Source organism: Drosophila yakuba, chromosome 3R (assembly GCF_016746365.2).
Source record: "Drosophila yakuba strain Tai18E2 chromosome 3R, Prin_Dyak_Tai18E2_2.1, whole genome shotgun sequence".
Taxonomy (NCBI): domain Eukaryota; kingdom Metazoa; phylum Arthropoda; class Insecta; order Diptera; family Drosophilidae; genus Drosophila; species Drosophila yakuba.
Window position 1 is genome coordinate 7,930,110 of NC_052530.2, and position 26,520 is coordinate 7,956,629.

Consider the following 26,520-nt stretch of genomic DNA (forward strand, 5'->3'; position numbering starts at 1 on the left):
TTTAAACTAAGCGGTTTTATTTATTTTTTTTGGCAAAATCGATGCAGATAAAAGCGTTATTTTCAATAGTTTACAAATTAGGCTACTCAGTGTTTTGCCTTAGGGAAATGGGCAAATACAATGCCGGTGGTTGCTGACATAGCAACTTGCCATCGGAATAGCGCATCAGGGTCATTAGCTTCAGCATGCGCAGCTCCTCTTTATCCTTATCCTTGTCCTTGTCCTTCTCCCGACTCGTATCCTTGTCCCTATCCGATCCTATGATCTGCATGTGTGGGTGATGGTGATGTGGGTGGTGGTGGTGCGAGCGATTGGGATCTGCTGACTGGTCGGGTCTTTAAAATAGTCAAGTCATTAACGTTCTTTAAAAAGCTTTGGTTCGCTGACATTTTCTCGCACTGCACGTCCTTTTTCAGCTCTTCCATGTCACGCTTAAGTTTGGCCCTTCGATTTTGGAACCAAGTGATGACCTATTATGAAAGAAACAGTAAGTAGTTGTTCTTCACTGTTACTCAAAGTGGGGAATACGTTTCAAAATTAAGATGGTGTGTTTTAAGTATTCACATTTTAATATTTGCAAGCAATCGCTTGATTTAATTCTAATAAAATTGCCTTGACCTTTGCACTATTTTCCCTATGAAAGAGATGAAGTTATAACAATACTACAAATGCGGTTAGAATGGGAAAGAACAGTTAATCGTATAAGTTTTCCGTCCCACAAAGGTAATAGGGCACTCTTGACTTTCAATCGCATTTCCCTCCTTGACCAGCACCTACAGACATTCCCATACTCACCTGTGCATTGGAGAGGCCCAAGCCGCTGGCGATTTCGTCGCGATCCGCTGGCGATAGATACTTTTGGTAGAGGAAGCGCTTTTCCAGCTCGAAGATCTGCTGATTGGTAAATGCAGTGCGGGACTTGCGTTTCTTCTTGGGATTGGAGCGCGTGGCAAATATGTTCAACGTTGCGGGATCTGCAATGCAAAAGGTGAACATTAAAATTTATATCGGCGGCGGAATCGATTCGGAAAGGTGTGATGGCATCGTAAATTATTCAGCGATCAGTCACTTTTATATGCTTCACACGGATGATCGTAAACCGGTGGGGTTTATGGGGCTTTTGGCTCCGGAGATCATTGCGAGGATGCCTTAATGGTCGCTTTTACGGCCGATCTCTACGCACTCACCGGCACTCTCAATTCAATCACTGTAAAGTTCGTGGTTAGGGCAATTTTAAACACACAATTCGATGGAATTCATAATAGACAATCGACATCCCCAAATCGGTGGCCATAAAGACAGCGGGCAGGGGATTCTCTAGCTTCTTCGTGTATCCCCATACCATCGCATTTATGGGCCTCGCCGTGTTGAATGATTTCCCCTGTGTTGTTTTCTTAAGCGATTCGATGGGGATTGGGATTTGATTTGATTTGGATTTTGATTGCCGGTATTTGTTTTTGGCATGTTTAAAGGTAATACGGCGGCTGATTGATGTTTTTACCGTCCGTTTTTTTTCGAAAGTATTTCGCGGCGGAAACGGCTTTCAACCCGGTTGAACCCAGTGGATTGGCATCCATCCAGCCAGCCCAACCCCATTAGGAATTGTTTATTTATCGCGAGCAATTCAATTTCTGCGCCTTTCGCTTGAGTGTTTATTAATGTCCGATGTTTATATGCCCACGGAATGATCGCCTCGAATGAGCGTGAGTACTCAGCAAAAGTATCAACGGAAATGGCTGTTGCGTCGTTCGTTTCCTTCGTTTTTGGGGTTGAATTTTGGGGATCTACATATAAGGTCCCAGGAAGTCCGACGACGGTAGAAGATGGCAGCTGCGCACTGGAAACCCTGGCGGGCAACACTGTTGTTGCCAAACATGTCCGACGAATAACAATTAAGACACCCGAATGTGGTCCTTGAAATGTGCAAGGATGATGGGGTTGATTTATTCCCTATTCCCCTGTTCGCAGTGGCCTTGCGGTTAAAGTCGAAATTCGGGTCCAAAGCCATTTTGACACTATCCTGATGTGTTTATTGTGAGGCTAGATAATCTACTGTTTGGGGAACGCCCTTTGCCACCAATAATAGAGGGTTGAAGGCATTCTTGGCGGTAGGAAGCACACATAAACGTGTTTTCCATTAACATGAGCAGAAACATGAAGAGTTAATTAAAGGTAAATGCTAGGAATGCCCTCAGGACACTTAAAATGTGTGTGAGTAGTACCATTCGGTGGGTTTTTGCTAATGTTAAATAAAATTAACTATCTTTTCAAAAAAAACCAAGCTAAACTTTTTAACTACTCTACTGCATGACTAGGAAAACATCTTTTGTGCAGATAATTTCTTTGGCTAAACACATTGGTCTTCTATTGAAATCTATGCCGGATACGGAAAATATTTCGCTAGATTTTTGGGAGAAGCGAGATTGGCTTGTACTAGATACACAAAATGTACTTTTTAAACATTAAGCCTGTGGATAGTTCGAGCCTCAATTGCCATTTTCTTAAATTAACCGTTACAGGCATAAGCCGAATTCGATTCAATTTAGTTAATTATCCAGTGTAATGTGGCCCACTAGCCATCAATACCACGTCCTAGCCACGCCTCTAATTAAAAGCCGTGCCAAGCCTGCTGTTGGCCAAAAACTGGTCGGTGCTCGCCATGGTGGGAGTTTTTTCGGCCATTTGTGGAGCTTTATTAATTAAGAAAACTGCACTTCGGGGGCTGGACCAAGACGGAGGCTGGTTAATGGCTTAAACCACATGGAGTGCGTGTGTCAGTTGCGGCACTTACAACAGCCCAGACGGAGCTGAAGTGCAAAGCCAAAGTGTTTGGCAAAAGAATTACGACCTGGTCGGTCACCTGGTCAACACCTACACCTCGAGTCGTGGCCAACAAACAAACAATGTCATCAGCATAACTAATCATTGTGGCAGGCGGCGGAGAGTTACCGGTGACACCTAACCACCCGGCGACATCCAGCACAATGGGTCCAAGGAGCTGCTCCTGTTGTCTGAAAGTATGGAAGTATGCATAACTTATGCCTTCTGCCTTCTGGCAGCGTTGCTAATTGAGACACAAACAAAATGACGCATTGTCCTTGTGCGTTGGTTTGTGGGTTGGGTCTGCTTCTAATACGGGGAAGCGTACACTCTACAAAAGTCAAGTTGGGTTGCAAATCATTTGGGATTAATATGTTCCTCAGCCGGAAACACACTCAGTGTAATACATTTAAAGACAAATCAGCAAATCTGGATATTCTTCCTCCGAAAGATTATACATTCTATAAATGTACAAAATGTGGTAACTGATTTGGACGACTTGACTTAATAATGGCAATAATAGTAAACTACTAATATTACTATATTTATTTTATAACTGCTACTGTATTATAACAGCTATAGGAGAACCTAATTTTTATGTAAATAGGGGATACCAGCGCCGGCCGTACTAATCCCTAACTGATGTGATATTACTAGTGCACCGATTTTTCTCCGAGTGCATGGGCGCAACGCGACTTGAGATGGCGTGCCTTATCAACGGCCAATCTGAAGCCCATTCCTGGTGCGCATGGCTAATGGTGTGGCTGGTAATTAGGCAAATTAGCTGGACTCTGCTACTGGGAGGCACATAAATTAACAGCAATTAATTAAACGCTCGCTGGTTAATGCCGGATCACGACCGGCTCGCTCTTCCGCTCCTTCGCATCCATCGAGATTGTTTGGGAAAATGAGCTCTGGCTCAGGCTGAAACCAGAGTGAGGCTCAAAGTGCCGGAGCAATTATGTTGATTAAGTCCGAACGATTCAATTAAAGCCAGCTCCAAATCAATCAGTCGAGATCAGCCAGCGGCCGAAAAAGTGGCAGTGGTGGCAGTAGACGTGGTAGTGGTAATGGTAATCTCCGGGGATGCACGGGGATGCATAAAGCGAACATCATAATAAAAGGCAGTGGAGATCACAACGTCGAGATACTCGGGTGCTACCAAGATGCGTATCGCATCGCTCGGATAAGGCTAATGCTAATGCTAATGCCCAGGGAACGGGAACTCTCGAATTGTTTGCCACAAGGTGCCTGCTGTTCACACGCTCTTCAAATGCTTCGGATCGCAGCGGACCCTTTGAAAGGCGAGTAGGTAGGCCAAAAGGCAGGCAGGTTTGGTGGCGAGGCTCGGATTTGGCTGGAGGAAAGCAGGCCAAAAGCATGACATGTGGAATGTGAAATCGGGCTGCCAGCGGAAGACTCAATTAGGAGCTTGGGCTTTTCGGGTTTCGGGGGATTTACGACCGCAAGGAATTTCACATTCCCAGGTCTCTGGGATGCCTAAATACCTGCCAATAGCTTTATAAGATCGCCGCCACCACAGAGTTATGACAAACTCGAAACTCAAAACTACAAACTCGAAACTCCAACTCGAGCCGGCAAAGGACAAAGGCGACCTTCGGATGCAAAAGAGTTTGGCTAAAAGCGCTAATTATGGCTAAAAGAGAAGGAGAAGCAGCAGCGGCAGCATCACCAGCGGCAGACCACAAATTGCGTTGTCCAGAAGCTCGAAAGTGTAATCAAAAACTAATTTTAATCCTGTTTGGGGCTTGGGGTTTGGTGCTTGGGGTTTGGGGTTTGGGGCTCAGAGGCACAGAATGAAAGCGAAGTTGCGGAGAGCCGCTTTGTGAGCCGATCGGATCAGAGATCTTTTTAGCGGTAGGTCCCGGTTAAATTATTCTAAATGGTCTTTTGAAAACCCCGAAACAACACGATAAGTTCACTTATGACGTTGCCGGCGACTCTCCTTCTCGCTCGAATTTCCATTCCCGCTCCCGAAAATGAATATGAATATAAGAGTGCCCAATTTGGGTTCTGAAATCTCGGGATCTGGTATATGGTGTATGGTATCTGGAATCCGAGATCCCCGCGATGATTCAGACCGGATCAAAGTCGCTGGCGGGCCCTGCATATTTTTCTCACTTTGGCGTGTCTGCGTGTTGTTAGCAATGAAATTGATGAGTTCGAGCAGGTTATAAAACCCGATACCTTTTGGCTACCTTTGTTGCTGGCTCTTTTATTATTATTATTGCTGTTGCTGTTGCTGGACCTACGAAAGGCCGAAACACAATAACACAAATTAATATAAGAAGATGAGACAAATTTAGCCGCCGACAAAGTGAGCTGGCCACGGAGATTCCCATTCCCATTCCCATTATCATTACGGATCGAAGTGGAGCGCGGGGTGCGGCTCCATAACGAGAAAGTTATAAATTTTGGTATTTTCCTTTCCAGATATTCGAGCTGGCGACTTTTCGACTGGTGGGGTCTTTCCTTCGAACCGAAAGACTGTCATCGTTGGCCGCTTGTTTACACGCTCGTAATGCGCCCCATAACGTTTTGTATTTTGTTGTCATTTGTACCGCCCCGGAGATCTGGGAACTGTCCCTGGTTTATCACCAGTGCTCTCATTTAAGCCAAAAATGGACGCTATTGATCTGGTTAATAGACCAGCCTCTGGACTGGCAAATCTTATATTCTGATGTCTGATACCTCACAATGGCAATGGCAATGGCACTGACAAGAAAGTACCTTTTTAAAACTGAGTTAAGTGATTACCTTCCACTTTTAGTAAAGGTTTTTGAATTTGTACTGTGTAGAGAAAACAAATTAAATACTCAAATCTTCCTTGTAGTAATCAAATCCGAAAAAAAAAATCGAAATAAAATTCGAAATCCTTTAAAACTATGAATGAATGGATGGCTAATAAAACAGACATTAACCCAAGATCACTGAGTATTTTTATACCAGGATAGAACACTTTTATGTGTATGAGCTCTCTGCATGACACCTTTAGGCCATCGAAATTACTGTTTAGCTGTCGGCATAAGGGACTTTCTCTGGGTCTTTTCTGCCCCTTCACTTTAATTGAAATTTTCGTACGTCAAGGCAGAGCGTAAAGTATTCATGTTCATGTTGGCCCGCAGCTATTTTGATTGCGATATTACATCTTGTAAACATTAACATGGCCAATAATTGCGGAGTGCCCCGGCAATTTGGCGAGTGGAAGAACATGTCAACGGTACCTGGGGGCAGTAATCAGATGTATTCGATGGCTAATTTCTTCATACATGCATCGAGCGATCGGATAGTGGGACACTTTCTTTCCAACGTCCCGGGGACTTGTTCTCCAATATAAACACAAAAGGGTAAACCCACAAATCGTTTGCAGGCGATGTGCACTCACTCTGCACTGCCCCAAAATGGAGCTGGTGCAGAAAATATATGATCAAAATTGAGTTTATGGAAAAGTAAGCCTCAAATCTGGACTCCAGAGCATAAAGTACTGACCTATATCAAATGAGAAACAACAATGCTCGTAATTTTATGTTAATATATGATCAAATATAAAACAAGAGAGAACGCTATAGTCGAGTTCCCCGACTATCTGATACTCGTCATTCAGATAGTGGAAGGGAGAAGGAGAGTCTTAAACACAGTTTTTGGCGGTTTGTGGGCGTTAGAGTGGGCGTGGCAAAAAGTTTTCTTGCAAGTCGATAGAAATTTACAAGACTAATACAAAAACGAAAAAATATCAAAACATTTTTCAAAAGTGTGGGCGTGGCAGCTTTGGGCGGTTTGTGGGCGTTAGTTTTTAATAAAAAGTTTTTAATAAATCGATAGAAATTTACAAGACCAATACAGAAATGAAAAAATATTTAAACATTTTTCAAAAGTGTGGGCGTGGCAGTTTTGTGCGGTTTGTGGGCGTTAGAGTGGGCGTGGCAGCATGACAAACTTGCGCTGCGTCTATGTCCCTGGAGTCTGTATTCTTAATCTCAACTTTCTAGCTTTTGTAGTTCCTGAGATCTCGACGTTCATACGGACAGACAGACGGACGGACAGACGGACATGGCCAAATCGACTCGGCTATTGATCCTGATCAAGAATATATATACTTTATATGGTCGGAAACGCTTCCTTCTGCCTGTTACATACTTTTCAACGAATCTAGCATACCCTTTTACTCCTCGAGTAACGGGTATAAATATATGATCAAAATCGAGTTTATGGAAAAGTAAGCCTCAAATCTGGACTCCAGAGGATAAAGTACATGACCTATATCAAATGAGAAACAACAATGCTCGTAATTTTATGTTAATATATGATCAAATATAAAAATATATGATCAATATCGAGCTTATGGAAAAGTAAGCCTCAAGTCTGGACTCCAGAGCATAAAGTACATGACCCATATCAAAGAAGAAACATGCATTCTCTTAATTACTAAAGAGCACTTGAAGATGTAATCATTAATTGACACTGGACTAGCGGCTTTCACTAGTGATTGCCAGTGAACTCTGTGGACCACCCCCGACATTATGTTTGATTGATTTTAATGGCTGGCAAATCAATTGCAATTCCGACGCAGCGAAACAAAGCGCCGAAAACGTGGTCATCCTTAATTCAATAATGTATACGTAGGTCTCAGACGGGAAGAGACGCGGCCACACACACACACACCACACACCTCCTCCGCGGGACACCCGTCCATCCATCCATTCAATCATCTAACCACCCGACCATCCAGCCACCCGACCATCCGACCGTTCCGATCCCGATCCCCATCCTTGGCATCCAACATCCGCCACATGATTCACGATCGGACCGTTGCGCATGCGCTACGCAAAGTTTTGGATGGGCAACGGGAGGGGGGGAGGGGACAACGCGTCGGCTCCGAGACAAAGTGTCGGCTCCCTTTGATCAACACGTATAAAATACTATGGCCCCGCCCTCTAAAAGGCAGATTAAACGAGATGGCGCTCGGGCAGTGGGCAAACGTATACTTAAACTTAACGTAACGTAAAGAGCAATGAAGTCAGTCAGTGTAAGGCTCGGTGGAACACGAAGCTGCAGACTGGAAGTTGGGTCGGATACAAGGGGCGGGGGAGGGAGGTGCAGATGGAGGGGCTTGGAGCCAGTCTCTGGATCCCAGGCGATGTCTGCAAGAACCATGTTTCGACGCCTCCCGAGGCGCAGTGGTATGAAGTTGCAGCGACAGTGGGTCAAAATCATAAAGCTGTCGATAAAAACCAGTACCTGCAGTACTGACAGCGTTGAAAGGTAATGTGCATGGGAGTAGAGATTTAAGAGTTAATTAGGAACATTTTCGTAGGCACATTTAATTACAATGAATGTAAGTCCTAACGGACATAAAGACGAAACATATAGAACATTTTAGAAGTAATTTACCAGTTAGTACCTATAACCCCCCAAAACATGTTACTAATCAGCGTATCACCAAATTCGTATATAAATGTTCTTTTGACGACTGTTCGTCACATAAGAGCAAAGTTGCCTAGTGCCGATCAATGTATTACTACGTTGAAGAGCTAACGATGTCTTAAACCTGAAGAATTCGCTGCAGTTGCATCAATTTTAAAGCCCAAATAAATTTTGTTTGCCTACTTTGTTCAATTATAAACCTGTTTAAACTGCGGTGGTAAGAAATCACCATTTGTAGTTAAAGGTATTGGAAATACATGCCCATGATGGCAACCTTAGGGCCAACTGTAGCACAATTTGTACCACTGTGTGAGCTTCGCTTGTGCGGTGCGAGACAATAAAAATTACGTAGCATTGCAATTTGGGCGCTGAGCAGCCCATGCTGGCCCAATCCCCCTCTGGACCCGAATCACTGCCACTTTCGGTGGTGGATGGGCCCCACTACATCATTTTTATGTTTGCATGCTCTTTAAGCCCTCCCGATCTGGGGCGGCGGTATTTGGCGGCTGATGTTAAGTGAAAATCTGGGCTTGCAATCGCTAACATCAGCTAACAATGGTCATCATCATTAAAATGCGATCAAAGGGCAGGCAGCGGCTCTGAGATCCGAGAGGATGGGAACTGGATGGGATGGGATCCTGCGCCCTGATTGAGTGACCTTCCCCAGCTCCGACTCCTGGATCATCCTCCGCGCACACACGACTCCAATGTGGGCCAGCCCATCGCGCGGAATGGGCTTGCTGGCTTAATGTCTTTATAAGTAGAATGTCTATGGGGTCTGTGGGCAAGAAGGGCAAGAAATATGCGCTGTAATCAAAACCGTTTAAAAAACTACACACTAATTGAGTTAGAAGTTCGTCGGGGGCTTTGAACTGGCCGCCGGATCAAAGGCGCCGCCGCTCTATTGGTGGCACAACAAAGAGCGTTGACAACGGCATGTAAAGCCAACAATGCCCCAAGCAGCCACTAGATGAATGGATCCCTGCTGATGATGATCACCATAGCCATAACCATAACCATCGCGATCGTCGAGCCGCTAAACTTGCCCCAGAGACATTGTACGATAGTTTTGACAACTCAGCGAAACCAAAGCGGCGGCGAACAAGAAGAAAACACATCGAGTGCTTATTAATGAGCGCTCGCCAACAAAAACCATAGGTTGGTTGGGAATCAATTTTAAATTTGATTAAATGTGAATGCCTTTCGGCAGGGAGTTGGCTGCACTCAAAAAAATAGGCTACTGAAATTAGGGCTAGCGCCCTCAGAAATCGTAAATAATGGCGGTCATTTATGCAACATAAACAAGAAGCTATTCATTCCGATTTATTTCATATTTTTAATATTTTCATTTAATTTATAATAAAAGCACAGTTTCAGTTACCATATTTCTATATGGTATATTAGATACTATATATATAATATAATTATAATATAAAATACATCTTTGATTTATAGTCCAAATTATGTTTGGTGCACCACCTGATTGCATCGTTGATATTATGACAAGCTGTCATAAGTTACAAATTAATGTAATGATGCGCAGCCAGAGTGGAAGTTAGGAGTCGGAACCGGAGTCTCCGAATGACTTCCTCAACTTGGGACCAATTTCCCATCGACCAGGACCAGGACCAGGGGCAATCTAACTCTCTGCAGGTAGCCGGGGATTCTGTGGTCAGGGTCGTGCGACCGATCGATCGCAGGCTGGATCGGATGCGATGCGATGAGATCGGATCTGATCGGATCGGATCGGATGGTGTAGATCTCGATCTGGGGCTCGATCCCAATGCGCATCGATTGTTCGTGGCTCTGTGGTTCTGAGTCTTTGTGGTTCGGGGTTCTGTGTTCTTGGCGGGGGTTTGGGTTTCTTCAGGTGCCGGCATTGCCACCGCCATTGACTGGCCTACCTTACACCTCGCAGAAGCGAAGATCAAAGGCTGCCGTGCCGACTTAATAACATAAATTAATCTTCTCATTGTTGGGCCCAGAAAGATAGAGAGAGAGAGAGAGAGAGAGCGGGATAGCAGGTCCAGTTATAGCAGGACGGGAAGGGGGGCCGATGCACATGCGTGCCAAAAATGATACAGTAACAACACGCTATGCTAATCCGTCGTTGTTGGTTGCCTAACCAGACTCTGTTAACGCACAAAGGCAAAACGGCATTTAATTTGGTTTTAGCCCGGTATTTGGCTCCGATTCGATTTCATTCATTATTTCGGGGCGAGCAATGAATTTGTAGCTCCTAAGCGGAGATCAAAGCGTACGGGCCGACGGCAAACAGAAGATGAACTGGCCGTGCACTTGGGAAAAAAGTTATTATTCTGAACTTTTACACATTTTTATTAATACATTAATAAGCTGTTTTAAGAATAAAGTACATTTTATATTTCTAGAGTGTTATATTGTCTCTCTATTTCTTAAACAAAAATATATATGTATATTTGACAATATTTCAAAGTATTCAAAGTTCTTCCTCTGACTTAAGGCGCTTTATGATCAATTGGATTATTTGCTGCTTAAGACTGAGGCTCAGTTTTTTCTCAGTGCAGTGATGGCAAATGTGCTGGCGAGCGTTTTGATCGAACGGCTATGACGACGAAAAACAGCCAACGAGCATTAAGTATTTGAAATGACTTGCCAGGCATGAGTGGAAAATGAAACGAGCGCAGCAAATTAGCTAATCAACGCCCATTAGTCGTAAGGTATTGGAATTTATGATAAATTTCCGTTAGTACCCATGCGACTGGGGCGCAGGCTGCGGCACGAGCAGAACTCGCAACTCAGGAACAAGTTAATTTGGCGCTGGAATCTATACCAACTATGCCTACCACCTGAAAAGACCCCTGATCTGCTTGATCTTCGATCCGCCAATCCAGCCGATCCCGTGGATCCCGCTGATCCCGCCGATCCCGATAGCCGAGTGATAAAGCAGGCATCTTTATAACACTGCGATCGCCCAGCAGGACGAAGAGCAAGTGCATCTCTCATCGCAGTGCATGTGCGTCTGCGCGCTAATAACACATAATTTTCCTGTAAAACAACAAACCGCTGCGCATCGTTATCATTATCGTTATCATTATGGTGAGTTTTTATGTGCGCCTGCATGTTGACTGCCCGTTTTCGAAAAGGCGTCGGCCCGCTTGCCGTTTTCAGTCGGCAGTTGCCACTTGGCAGTTTGCAGTTTGCAGTTGGCAGTTTTCAGCTTGTAGTCGCCGGTTTGGGGCGACAACGACAATATCGCATAATTTATGTTTATCGATATAGCCGGCCAGATAAGCGGCTTTAAGCAAGAGCAGTGGGCCGCGCTCGTAGGTTTTGTGTTTAGTGAGTGCCATAAAATGAAAGTTCACTGCCGATGGCCGTGGCTCGGGAAGGTGGAAAAATGCCACTTGGCTACCAGCTGAGAGGCACCAAAAGCCATTTGACTCAAATAAAGTCGGCATAAAAAGATGAACTTATTTAAAATTATTAAATTCAAGTGGTATCGTAGGCCGAGTTTCTCTGACAATACTTGGTGTTTTCTTCAATCTAAGTTATGGTTGTTGCAACATAAAGCTAAAGTTTTAAGTTGCAAATCAACAATATACTTACCATACATTCACATTTTTACATAATTTACATTTCTCTCTATTCATAAATTTAATTAACACCAAGAATGTATATATGATAACCTCTTCTTAAATGTCTGTCAACGTGAAATCGTCGAGATAAAGAGATTCCAATCAAGTGCAAAATACACTTATTACCCAGCCGATTTCGTATCTATTTGGTCCGAAATAGCCACGTTAACTGTTTCTGCGTCCTCTATTGACTGGTCTTCAGAACGGGTTCGGTTCCGTTTACGGCCGATCCAAGCCATTAGCCATAACAAGCGACCATTTGCATGGCGCTTTTGATGTGCGTTCGTGTTGCGAGGGCCGTAAAAAGTGTTTTGCATGTTGCACCGAAAACACAAAAAACTAGTTACGGTTATGTGTATAATTACGGCGACAGCATGTTGGCATGACAAATAAACTGCGAGCGAGACCGTAAATTACAGTATCAGAATGCGTGAGGAAGGGAGGGGCGGGGCGGTGGGCGTATGGGCGGATGGGTGGAAGGAGAGACGGGGGAGTGGCACACGCGAGGCGTCAAGAACGGGCTTGGAAGTGGAGATTGGCAGGACGACGAGGAGATCGGCGGCGGAAAAGCGGCAATGGCCACCTGACGACACGTCTGAGCCAATTGTTAAGCCGTTGATATATGTCTGGTTTAGATGTAAGTATGTAGGCCTGATTCTGCAAGTGCGTTTTTTTGTGTGGCAGACACGGCACTCGAGCTGCGGGGGGCGTGGCACACATTCAGCCTTCGTAATTGCGAGGCTCGCCGGATGACATGCCAAATAAATTAATATTAAATATTGTGCAAATGCACTTTTTGCACACATCATTGTGTGCACTGCAAAATAAGTATATTTGTTTTAGAGACACGCGAAGGAATACTTATACAAGCTGTAAGTATTTTTAAATAAATTACATATTTAGCTTCGGTCTAATAAAAATTTGTTATATTGTTACTAGGTACTAATTCCTTTATGATTACTAAAAAGCTCAAGGACTTTAAACAATTTTCTTAGCATTATCTTTAAATAAATTGCGTGTTTGAAACAACGTGACTGGGAATATGGTCATCAAAAATTGTATTTGTTTTATGCAGAAGATATCTGGGAAAAACCATTATAAAATCCCCTGGGGATAGTACATAGTATACCGCCTGCTGTTGCATATATGTATGTACTACTGTCCCATTTATGGTTGCCGCTTTAACGGCACTGCAAACAATGCGCAGATTTATTTAATTGCAGGTGCCGCACATGCACGCACACATCAGCACTGTTATAATACAAATTTACGCACAAAAATGCAGAAAAGGCGACGTCGCTCTTGGAATTTATTTAATTAAATCTACGCCCCGTTGGCAGCCACTTGGCTGGCTCTTAGCCCCTCCAATCGGCCAAATGCGCATAAATTCAGCACTTTATGCATTTGCTCAGCGGCGGCCGCAGGTGAAGTTGCAGTTGCAGTCGCTGCAGTCAGGCTGCCATTACGTATACGCACCGTGTTGCAGGCAAGCGCGGCTGGAAACATGCCCAATGACAATTTCGTTGGCGTTCACAAATGTGCGTGATGCCCAAGGCGAAATACAGCGGTCAGCGTCAGTTGAACTGACATAAAAAGACAGTCAATTTGGTTTCTGAGTAGGATGGTGGGTAGAGACCCACAACTTGAAAAGAGTCCAAGTTGATGTAGTTTTAACACGGATTAAAGTACAAGGAGCAGGTAAAAGTTAAAAAGTACTTCACTCTCTGTAAGGAAAATTATATAAGGAATATTTTTCTAAATTTAACAAATTTTAATCGATTTCAATTTTTGACTAATTTGGTATTTGATCTCCTTGAAGGGACAATTTAATTTATTCATAATAATCAAAAGTTAGTATAAATGAGTTCTTCGAAATTCCTAAAAATAAAGTGAAATACTGCAATTCAATTAAAATATTGACATATAACCTATTCATCTATTCTGAACTTAAACTGTTGTGTGTAATTTTTAGATATCACAGGGTATTTTAGAGATGTTTACTGCATTCCCGTATTCAATAGTCTCCCGCTCTCTTGCAAAAGCAGAGTTTATGAAAAATTCGTTTTATTTCCTAAGTATTTCACATCTGAGCTCGCACAAACGATTTGATACACTCGAACATAAATCTGTTGCTTTTGTGCCTGCCAAAACGCGTTACGTGGGTTGTCTACTTTTGGCCAAATTATACGAGAGGAACAACATCCACTTGATATCTGGCTGCTGATTTTGCTAGCGAAATCAATAGTAAGAGTGGGTTATTTAAGAAGAGTTATATTTTAGGGCTATATTTTTACAAGTTCTTGCCCTGGAAAGTGGTAGTGCTGAAGAAGAGTCGGGAGAATGGCGAGCTCCTTTGTTGTCCAGCAGCTGCTCTTAGCCTTGGGCCTCCGCATTCTTAAGTGGCCCCAACAACAGCCACATTCACATCCACAACCACAACCACTGAGTGGCCAAACAAAGGCACATAGTTAAGCATAATTTAATAGATACGCGGCTCGGGCTCTGCAATCTCTTTATGGTTGACACTATTGTCTAGGCCAAGTTTGTATGTGGGGCCGTCATAAAGTGATGAATGCATTATTATTATTGTTATTGTGGCTGCCGTTGTATGGTACAGTGTATGTAGTATAGTGGATAGTGTATAGTGTACATTGTGTATTGCTGGCTGGGCCTTTGTTGAAAAGCGTTAATTGAGTGTTGCGAATGTGCAACGGCAATTGAAATTGTTTATGACTTGCAGTTGCTGCCTGCCGTAGCTCATGCTCAATAATGTGTAATGTGTAATGCAACTGCGCCTGCTAATGGAGCGGTCTGTCCTACACCATCCACTTGGCTAATCGGCTGATCGGCTAATCAGCTAATCAGCGGCTGTATCTGAGCAATATCCTGCGCACCAAAGGATACCGCCGACGGCAGCTCTCTCCTACTTGACAAAACACTCGGGCCTTCCATTTGGGGAGCGGTGATTATGCTTTATTAAGATGCAATTTTCATTACTGGAATCGGAACCTGGGAATCGGCCATCGGGAATCCGAGCCACTTGAACTGGCTGGCGGGCTGGCTGGCTGGGGGAACACTTGACGGCGACGACGAAGATCGGCCATAGAAAATTTTGTTTCTTTCTTACATTTAGTGGTTTTTAATTGCCATAATTAGCGAGAACTGGGAGCTGGAAGGAGACTCAAGTGCATTCTGAAGTGACGTCTGCCGGGTGGATTGTGGTCGATTGTTCCCCATGATGGCCGACAGACGACACAAGACGGAAGCAATTGATTCCGAGTCGGGGCCATAAAGATACGCCATAAATTAACACCAAACCGATTAATGAAAAGTGGCGATCCACTTCGGGAGCACATGTTTCGTGTCCGACGACCCAGTCAGGATATTGGCACATAAAAATCAATTAACTGGCCCGACTCTGATGGACGCAGATCTGGGTTTCTGGTCGCCCAACTCGAAAAGTGGCACAGATCTTCGGTTGGCATCTTAATGAGTCCGATTTGTCCGATCGCCAGTCATAAACTTTACGGCCATTTAAATGCTGACTTGTAATTTGTAACTTGTAAAGGTGTTGGCCCGACGCGATCTGTCGGCTAAGCATTTAGCTTCAAGATTTGCATTGTAAATGTTTTTACACTGATAGAATAATTCATTGTGGGGCTATAATTAAAGTCGATTATAAGGTATTGTTTAATATATATTATATGTGTAATGAATTATTAAGAATTACTTAACAGTGTGTTTGAAAATAATCTCAATGTGTTAGTTGAAGCCAATACGAGTACTAGTACTTAAGCAAGTTAATAATTAAACCGATTATGTGCAAGTTTTATTGTGTAATTAAATACCATTTCTATCGAAGCTACACAAAGTTCGATCTTAACGATCATATTTTATCAGTCGAAAAGTGGAGAAGAATCTAAAGGAATTGCCTCCCAAGACTATCATTCGGCACAAAAATAATAAAGCGATAAGTAAAAATAATATAGTGCATTAATAAAGTAATAAAATCAAGTGAAAAATCAATCAGAAGAGGTTGTTTTTTCTTTATTAAATCTACAAAATTTTCTGCTGTGTATCAATTCCAACGGCTCAATAGGATTGACGTGAAAATCAGCACCATTTTAAGTTAGCACTGCTTATGTTTTTAGAAAACAGCCCCATTTGATTAGCTCTGCTCACTCGTTCCGCTGTTATGGCAAATGAAACTTAGCACTTAAATGCATTCGAACTTGACTGGCTGGCTGTTGGCAGACAGTCAATTAATTAATCGAAAAACTGCCGAAATTCCAAAGCTGTCAGCCCGTAGACATGTCCGTGAAATGATAAACTCCAAGCCCAGAAATCCGTCGCGTCGGCCGATCCCCAGTCATTTTGCCACTTGAGCAATAAGCCAGTGAGCAACCCTTGTGCGCCTCCTTGCCTTTATTTCATGTTTTATGTTTTTTTCGTTGACTGTCTCTTTTACATTCGTTAGTTGCCCACTGGCCCCTGGCATTTATGTTTAACACTTTAATTGTGATTACAAGCTGCAATCAAACGGCTACGAAAATAAACTAAAGGTTGCTTTGCTTCGGCTCCTCCACTGAGTGACTAACTGACTTGCACTCGAGCCAACGGCGGCAGTTCCCCCTTTCTCAGCTCCCCGCTCTTAACGTGGCTTATTCATGTTTAAGCAGCAACTGCAACACCTTTTGGCAACAACAGCGCGTCATGTCGCTGGCTTTATTAAATTACTTGTCAAAAGTGCGCACACGAGCCCGAGTTAAGTTAAAGCCCGAAAGAGGGAAGGGGAAGCAGAAGGGGCGGGGGCGTTGCAATGTCGGCGGACATGAAACAGCCCCAAACAACCAGGCGAGTATTTACACGCAGAAAAATCAAATCAATCGGCATGTATGCAAGGGAATAAATAATTTAAAAGTGCCAAGCCTAAAGTGAAGTGAAGTGAATGATACAATATCAAATAGTTTTCAGATTGTCACTTACATTTAATCAACTACTTACTGTCTTATGTTTTTACGTATTTCGGCTATAAATCTATGTATTGATTTCCTGGTTACAATGCAATGGTAAATTCCATAACCTTCAGGGCTGCAATTTATGAATGTTTTGCAATTCTTAGAATAGATAATATTTTATCTACTATTTTTGCACTGCACTCAACCAATGCTGTTCTGCATATGGCCAAAACATGAAATACAAAGCCTTTCGTTGGCATAACGAGACGTGTCATAACATTCTGCACTGCAAAACGGAATGCAAACGAAATCGAAAAGAAATGCCATGGAGTGAAAATCAATTAAGGCAAACATTTAGTTTTCATTTCGATTTCTCCGCAGCTGTGCAAGGGGATTAATTAATCTTGTCAGCGATTGCAAGTCATTTGCCATGGAAACAGCGGCAAACATCTCGAATAGTCAAATTAATTTACTTCACACTTTAATAAACGATTACACAAATAGCCACCAGCACATGGGGTTGCTGTTGTGCCGCTGAAGGTGTTAAATGCTTTGTTGACATAGCCCACAGTGGCAGCCCAGCATATAGAACTATATATATACCGATCTGAGGAAGCGATTCGGGGGAAGAAAACATTTTCCACAGATTCCTTCGATTTTACCGTGAAGTTTGTCGTTCTCGGTCTGCTTTATTGCGGTGATTGTTGGTGGTTGGTGGTTGGTTCTCAGCCGTGTTGCGTGTAAATAGCAACATCAACATCCACATCCAGACAATAACACCAACTTGTGCTTGTTTTTCCAAATCACTGAGTTCTCTATTCACTCCCGAATTCGTTATGCCCTTCGTCCCCTGAATTTGAATTAAAGTGAAGTCTCGAATATGTTCCGGCGAAGGGCAGAATGCCTTCTTTGATGTATTGACAATGCGGGGGAAGGCGTGAAAATGACTTAATGGACTGATTAGGGAAGTCAATCGTCGGGAAGGAAATGATTTTGTGCATCCGACTGTAGTGGGAGGTTGGGGAATTGAAGAAATTACAGGTGATGATTAACGAATTTACTCGGACTAATAAATGCGTTTAGGAACTAATGTAAGACTTAACAATAAATGATTGTGAACAAGTTCTCACTTTAACCTTTGTTTCTACATAAGGTCCAACGGGGCTTGGAATGTGCTTTGAAAAGTCCCCTTTGATATTTAATATACTATATAGTTTAACCCCATTTAACCATCTTATCAAGCGCACGATCTCCTGCACTTCATGTTTTTATCGAAAGACATTAAGAATCCGCCACGCTATACAATTTAGCGTTCCTGGATGATCCTATGACGGAGCGGCCTGATTATGAACCCTGACGAATCCTGTTATATTACAATGTATCAAACGATACTCGGGGCTCGTCAAAAGTGGAGTAGATGACTGCACCTGTCGGCGCAGCGAATGGACGAAAACCGAAGATGGGCAACACCTTGCAGGCCGTGGAACTGGAACCCTGGAGTTCCTGGGGAGGAAGTGGAGGTCCACCCCGGGCATCTGCAACTATGTTTCTTCGCATTAATGTCGCCTGATCCGTAGCTGTGAATAATTTCCCCATCCGCTCGGCTGATTCCTCCCCTCTGACCATCGATTGCCGCTCGTTTGTTCGGCATCGCTGCTAATGATTTGAATGGTTTAATTTATGCTGGCTTTTCCACATTTATCATCAAAGGCCTGGGCATGTAAATATGATTTGTCTCCTTGTTCCTCGGTGCTACAGTTGGCTTGGCACATATCCATAATCAGAACGACCATGGGATTGGAAACCATTCCCTCCTATAGGAGGGAAATAATTTACTTAATTTACCAAGTTAAATTAAATAACTTAGAAGCTAACTTAATTATTTAATTAGTTTGTCATCCTTACAAAAAACTAGTTATTCTTTTCTCAAATAAAAAAATTATTCTTCTTTGTTTCGGACCATATTTCTTGCAGTGAGTACTGAGATCTGCACAATGGCAAGCGCTAGGATGAAGAACTGGTTTTGCCCGACCAGGCGCCAATTGACCCACATAATGTGCAGCTGGAAAAGCCGCGAGGAAATGCGTTTTCCCCTCCGAGCCTTTGAGCCACCTAGTCACCCGGCTGCAGTAGTTGGCTGGGCTGTCCGTGAACGCATCAATCTCGCGCTCTGCGTTTCCTGGCCAAGACCCTGTTGGCCAAGACTGCTGGCTAAATGCGGAGTGGGCTATACGCCTTGGGCCGCGGGGTCAGCAAGGAGGAGTGTTGCTGTGGGGCCATGGGCCAGGCAGAAAATGCGTTTTTAAATGGTTTTTATGCGTGGCGCGGGCTTTTGATGTTCGACACATGCCGAAAATTCACAGCTCGGGCGGTCCCATCTCTTCACTCCGGCCAGTGATTAATGTTTGGCAAAAACGCGAATACGAATGCGAATGCGAATCGCAGTGGGAACGGGAATGCGAATGCGTTTTTAAGAACTTTGACAAGGTCCTGACTTGAATGCCGCATTCCAGCCCCCTTTCTGGGCACATCTGGTACACGGAAAACAATGTAGAGCTTCTACATTTCATTTTATAAATTTAGTAGAATTTTACATATTTTTTGGTAGCTTTATGCTATTTTACATTCTACAGGCAATTCAGGTACAATCTTAATACTGGTATGGAGGGCAAAAATGCATTAGTAGTTTGTACTTGCACATGTTTAAATATACACTTTTTTTTTAAATTTCCCAAAATATGCAAAAGTAGTTTATTATATACCGCGAATCGTTAAGAACTGCCCTGACTAAGGGTAGATTAATTATGTAGTTCCCAATAAATCTGAAACACCCAGATTTCTCTTCGTGTAGCCAACACTCTGTGCATTTCGTAACAGTTGGCTTCGGCCTTCCATATGGCCCTGCTCTGATGGAGTTATTACCAAATGTACAGCTCCTTGGCCAACTCTCGTTCGCACCTCTATCGCTCTGCTGCCACTGCCACTGCCTTTGTCTTTGCCTTTGCCACTTCCACATCCACTTGCACTCCAATTCAGTTTCATTCTCAGTCCGAGTTCGAGAACTGGTCTCCGGCAGGCTAATTCTCTCATTTGCTGTCTCTTGTGCAACTGTCGATGCTTGATTTTCGCTTGTCTTTATGATCGGCCTGCCGGCTTTGATCTTGACGCCGATGGACAGTGGAGGATGAAATGGACTGGACGGGACTCAACTGAACTGAACAGCACTGAATTGGACCCCTTTCCGCCCGATCGGATCGCGGGTAATGGGCAGAGAAGAAAAATGCAACTTGAGCTCAATTAGTGCTCATCAAAAGCGTGCAGGCAACACCTTCAGTGCGTCGCTTTCGCACACCTTCTCAGCTGGTGAGTATCTGTGTACCTGGCTATCTAAGTATCTGAGTGTCCCAGTGTGCGAGTATCTGCTGCTCCGACTTTGACTCTAACCGGACCGAGCGAGGTATGCAATTTGCTTGAGGGGCGCCCCATGATGACGGACCACCCGAGTGGTACCGCTTCAAATGGTATAGCCCGGAATACCGTGGCTCAGGGTTGAGGTGTCTATCCCTGAGGGTCGAGGGCTAGTGAAAGCAAATCAGGCAGTTAACCAATTTTGAGGGGCCACCAAGTTAGCCCGGCTAGTTTTTTGTAGTTATCGCTAGCTCGTTTTAATGCAAATGCTTTATGGTAAGCCGACACGCAAACTCATATTTCTCCGCCACTTTTACAACTGGCGAATTATAATTTTTAATAAAATATTTGAGGCGCAACCGTTAATTAGAGAATTTATGCCGAGCGCCGGCTTGTCAACTTGTTTCGGCTGCTCGGAGGCTTTTCGCAATTTCTCATGTATATTTTATGCGACGTTAGAACGAACAGTTTGCGCCCGCAGTCATTTTTCTCGATTTTATTGAGGCAAACGAGTCTCGCCTTCTAGCATTCAATAAGCACATATGCGAATCACATTTTTTTATAGTATTCGCTCGGTGTTTTAATGTCATTAACGAACGAATTTCGTTGAAACGCTGTGCAGCTATTAATCATTTGAAATGAATTTTATTTTTACACTTCAGCGGGATTTCTTTTTGTTTGCTTGATTTATGTGTAGTGTGAACTCAAAGCTGGTTGACTTTTGCCAAAGGTTTTCGCCTATTGAATGGGTTTTCTTGGGAAACATTTAAATTGAATGAAATTGCAGGTGCAATTGATCAATTTGCGCATTCGCGCATTAATCGAAAGAATGTGCAGTAGATTTGCGCCTAGCTTCCAAGGAATTTTAGGCACATTAAAATAACGGAACAGATAGGTTTTTGTTGTCCACCAAATAGGTGTTTTGCTAAATTTTGTATGGGTTTCGATGCACGCAGCACTAATTCTTTTTATCAGGAACTAGATTTTTAATACCCGTCAATTTGGAGGCAAATATTTGAACAGCAATTACGGGGCAAGTGGCCACTAATGCGAAAGATGGAAATCTATCTGGCACAGCAGATAAACATATAATACCAATGTAGGGGGCGTTCTAAGCCAAGGCATGCCATTTTGAGTGTCACGTTGTTCGGAAAGTAGAATCTCGAAAAGCCATTACCCCACCCATTAGCACCGATGGGACGTGGGACATGGGAGTACTTTTTGGACGTGGACCGGTTATGGATCGTTTGATTTGACGTGACTGAAAATTGCCCTCTAACAGCTCTGACTGAGATCCATTTGCATGGTAGTTAGCGCACAGCCCGGCCCACTCTCCGTGCGGATTTCCAATTATAACTATAATTTATGCTCAATCCGCCACTTATTTACATTTTCGACTTTGCTCCCATTCGAAATTAAGTATACGTCTAGTTGAACTAATTAGCTTCGACTCTTTGGGCAGCACCACAACTCACACCCGGCCACGTTTTACTATTGTTACTTGGCCCCGCCCCGCCCCGCACAGTCCCTCCCCGCGCCATCAGCCCGCATGTTGTAAAATGTTTACACTGCTATCTGTCAAATCAACTGTCAACCCGAAGAGCCATCATCATTGTGGCCGGAGTATCTGTGTGAGTCTCGGCGAGTTTGTTTTACTTCGCTTCCCGTGCGCTTGTGTGCGTCTGGTCTAGAGCCTGTCAATGTATCTGGTTGCGGTGCGTTTTGTGGTTCATGCTCGGGTGCGTCGCAGTCTTCGTAGCGTTCGTAGTCTTCTGGTGCTCTGGTGTTCTGCCATGGCCGCCGCCTTTTGTCAAGTGGGAAAGTTTTAGTAATTAAATTGTAATTAGGGATGCATCCGCCGCTCTGGCCGTTTGTGCGTTCAATAACGCGGCTGTCTGTGCCAATTGTCTTGGCTCTTCATGAAGCCCACATTTCAGCGGCAGCCACCGTCAACCCGTGCTGATTGCCCCAAGAGCGGGCTTTCTTTGTGCCCAAGTCTCCACCCCTTTGGACCAGTGCGTTTGCGGGCATGGCCTATAAGGGGGTAGTTCCCTCTATAATTAGCCACTTTCCATTTTCGATTGGGGGAATGTTAACCAAGCCATAAAATATTATTTACAACGTGCTTAATTTGGAAAAATATGAAACTATGCACAAGGCAAGTGAAAATACAAATTAAAAGAAAGTAAACATTACAGTAAAACATCTTCTAACCCCTCTGGCACTGTTCATCTTCGCTTAAACGTGCGAAAGGGTACCCATTATTCGGTATAGTGTGTACGCCTAATTGACAAGACCTAACGACAGGTCCATTGTTCAAATAGCTGCAACTTTTCAGCCATTTTCATTGTAATTATTTTGTATGTGCTGTATGGGCCTCTTTATGCTTTATCTGCCGGCAATCGTCATGAGCGGTGAGCAGGCCCAAGTGGGGCTACGATGGCGTTGCAATGGAAGTTGTCGCTGCTCCTAATTACCAGGCGGAAGTGCCTCAGATCTTTTCCTCAACTGGACGGTTACGGCTTTTGATCAGCAGGGTAAATTGCAGGAGGCAGCCGTAGAAAGGGTTCAGTCCATGGCCACTTCCACACCGGATGCTGTCTTGGGAAAATGCAATACAATTCTCGCAAACTGCGCCGCTTAAGTGCAGCTCGGCGATAATCATAATCATCCCGGGCGGCACTCAATGCCAGTAGCAGTTGATCAACCGATCAAGCGATCAAATCAACTGGTGCTGATAAGATGGCTCTGTGGCAACACAGCAACCCAGCAACCGAGCAATCCGCCAATCCGGCAATGCGGCAATCTAGAGTGGAGCACGAACCAATTGGCTGATGTACGTGCGCCGCGTAAATTCAATTTCAGTAGCTGATGAACAAAGCGCAGACTATGGGTTCGCTGATGGATTGGTGGTCAGTGCACTCGCAAAAAATAGGGGAACTACAGCTAGCAATGTATTTTAAAAGCCATTCATAGCACCTCTTGTTATGGCTTATACATATGGATTTTCATCCTAGAAATATTTAAGTTCTGTTTTAAAAAATCTGGCTTAAATTGTCTATTTGTAATTTGTAGGAAGTTGAAGTGATTTTACTTGATGTTTTTGCCTAAAGAAGTAAATAGTGGAAGTCAATCGACTAGATGATTTTCTCACTGGCTCTCGGCATTTTTTGTTCCGAGTGTGGGATAAATCGGTTCGCGTCTGCGACTTAACGAGAAATCAACGCCGCTAAGCTAATTATGCCGAACGATACGCATGCGCCAGAGCCATCAGACATCAGACATCAGCCACCAGCTGGAGTCTGAGTTCGAGTTGGAGCAGCATTTCGCAGTTGGAGCAGCATCATATCACTGGGATGGGGCCTTCGAGTTAGTCTGGGCATGGGACTGGGACTGGGACTGGGTCTGGGTCTGGAGCTGGGAAAGGCAATTGCCATCAAAGGCAATGCCGAGCGAGCTGCCAGCCAGCCGGTCAGAAATTGATTTAGCCACCTCGGCTGAGCAAGCTGACCTCACTACTGTTTTTACGCCTTAAGCAGAATCTCATCAAGACGTAATGACAACAATTGATCAATCGCTGGCCGGGCTAATGGTTATGATGGGTCTCGTTGGGAAATCAGTTTATATTAAAATGTAGTTTGATTGCGGTTGTGCACACAGAGCAAAATGCGAGATAATTCGTGCCGCCGAACGCAGAGTAAGTAATTCTGAAAGATTATGGGTATTTTTAGGTGCATGACATTCCACTCATACGAGTGAAGACCGAAAATAACAGTTACCAATTTACATTCATTTCCCAACTATAAGGTTGGGTTAGAAAATTTATAGTTTTCCACAGCAATTGAGTGCACGGTATGCTCATTTAAAAATTACTCACCCTGCTCCTCGTCAAAGTTCTTGGTGGACAGCTGGAAGAGGGCGTCCAAGGGAGTGTCTCCACTTGATTTGCTCACCCCCCTTGGCTGTTCCTCCGGCGACTTCTGTGGGACATCTTTACTGTCGCCTTGGGATCGCTTTTCAAGTTTTTCCGCCTGCCGTGGGCTGCAACAGTCGGTGCTGCCATTGCTGCTGCTCGATCGCTGGGAACGCTCGGAACTGCCGTCCTCGGAGGCGATGATCGCGGGATTCAGGGTCATGTGGCGGAGGAGTTGCGCCTGTGCCTGGAAGTGCTCCTGCAGCTGGCGCTGGTAGTCCCAGGCCAGTCGCTGCTCATAGCTGTGGAGCAGCGCGGGCGACAAAAATGTATGTAGGGCAGCCGGTGGAGGACAGTTTGGCACCACGGGCACTTGCAATCTTTCGTTGATCAGCACAAGGGGAGCAGGTTCTCCTGGTGCAGCATTGGGAACTGCATTTCGCTCCGGCTTCTTCTCCACACGATCCCCTTCATGCCCTCGCCCCAGGATATCGGCTATGGAAAAGCTCTTGACCCTGACGGGTGATGACTTTTGGCGGTCGTTTTGCAGGCTAACAGGACTCCTCAAAAGCCGCAATCGTTTCATATTTAACGATCTCATGGGCGGCGGACTGGGGGAGCCCACGGAAACATCCGAATTAGCGGGACTGGGAGTTCTTTGCGGCATCTCTAGGTGTATCTTCTTTTGGCCACTCAGCACATCCTGGCTGTATCCTTACGGCTTAGCTCCAAACTCTTTTCAACTGGGCGATTAAAAACGCGTCGGCAAAACGCGCGGCTGTCACACGAAAAACGTTGGCACAACGTGCAACACAAACACCAACAACGAAAATGGCTCGTGGCCAGAATGCGATGCTAATGCTGCTCGGCTCTCTGCCTCTCTTTCTTGGCCAAGCTCTCTCAACTGGTTTCTGGGGCCTCCAAACTGGTTGGCACCCATGACGTCACGGACTCGCGCAGCTGCGCAGCTTGTCTAATTGGAAACGCCGCCTCGCTCTCGCCAAAGGGGCGTGCCAACCGAAAAGAGAGAGACGGACAGAGGGAGAACAAACCAGGGGACCAATAGCAGATGGGCGAGGGCATTACAGCCCCCCTCGCCATCCCAAAAGTCGCTGTCAACGTGCGAACGTCATTAATTTGTACAATTTGACATGCGCTCTCTTTCCCTCTCTCTCATTCTCCCGCTTTCTCCCTGACGACACTGTTTCCTTCTCTTTCCCTTCGCTTTCCAGGCGGCTGACTGCGTTAATTATCGTAATTGTTGGCTCACCCGCTTTTCGCAGCTCTCTTTTGGCCCACTCAATTGTCATCAATAATGATGTCTCGTTGTACCGTTGGCTTCGGCTCCTCATCTATTTTCCACTGGAAAAACAAGCCTTTTTGAATCCGTGTTTCGAGACCTCTGGTGCACTGGGAAAACAAAGTTTCCGGATCTGACCGTGTTTCGTTCAATAAACACGAGTTTACAACATAAGTTCATTTATCGAAAAGAGCTACTTCTTTGATAATTTTTTTTTATTTCTTAATAAGCACATGACATGTCGACCGCAATAGGACAAACATATAGAGTAACATAGCTCTTGGAATTTAATATTTCTTAAGTAGGGATTGTTGTTATTTGTTGGCTTGAGATTGTTGTTATATCCAATATGTGATGTATTTTTTTTAGAACATTTTTAGATCAATATTAGGTATTAATACGAAATTTGAGGTTATTGCATCTTGGCGTTAGTTTCGCTACAAAAAATGTATGATTCCATTTCCATTTAATTATATTTCCATTTAATCATATTTCCATTTGTTTTAGTGCACTATGCCGGCACACATTCGTTGGTCTTGCCACTTCCCCCGCTTCCCTCGCTTCCCACACCCCAGCTCAACTCAATGCACTTCCAAATTGATTGCAACTTCGGTCCGCTCGTTGTATCACTTATGCGCCCTGTATGCGCCTCGGCCCGCTTTGTTTGTTTGTCAGTGTCAGTTTTTTATTCAATTTCGCTCCGCTGTTTGTCCTGGTTTTCTTTTTATTTCTCGCTTTTCCTTGCACTTTGCATGCAAATGTCTATTTAACTGCAATGCGCCCTTTGCCGGTGGGAATGTGACTGAAGAGTCGGCTAAGTGAAATGATGTAACTGGCGAGCCGTAATCGATAATGGGTTCTACCTCGGCCCACACTGCCCTTTGAAAACGGGGTATAATTGATTACTTCGAGATGGGAAACGAAATCTAGCAATTTAAACAAAGTTGTGTTTGTATCTGTTTATTAAAGTGCGGGGCAAAATTTTTCTATGATTATTGGTTTTATCTGTGGATTAAATCAAATTACACTAGGTAGTTTGGACAAATTACAATATAATAA

The 26,520-nt window shown here is 44.1% G+C and overlaps 1 protein-coding gene across 2 annotated transcripts; it reads right to left on the bottom strand.

Moving 5' to 3' along the window:
• Nucleotides 1–40: 40 nt before the first annotated feature.
• On the bottom strand, nucleotides 41–24,996 carry LOC6535951 (homeobox protein Hox-C9). 2 transcript variants are annotated; one of them, XM_015191990.3, is made up of 4 exons: nucleotides 24,126–24,996; nucleotides 796–974; nucleotides 388–470; nucleotides 41–325 (listed from the first exon to the last, which is right to left on the bottom strand). In XM_015191990.3, exons 1-4 carry the CDS (start codon nucleotides 24,826–24,828, stop codon nucleotides 259–261), a joined length of 1,032 nt encoding a protein of 343 aa, XP_015047476.2. In that variant the 5' UTR covers nucleotides 24,829–24,996; the 3' UTR covers nucleotides 41–258. The 2 variants fall into 2 exon arrangements, with proteins under 2 accessions (XP_015047476.2, XP_002096567.2); XM_002096531.3 differs by having other exon boundaries at nucleotides 41–335.
• Nucleotides 24,997–26,520: the final 1,524 nt, after the last annotated feature.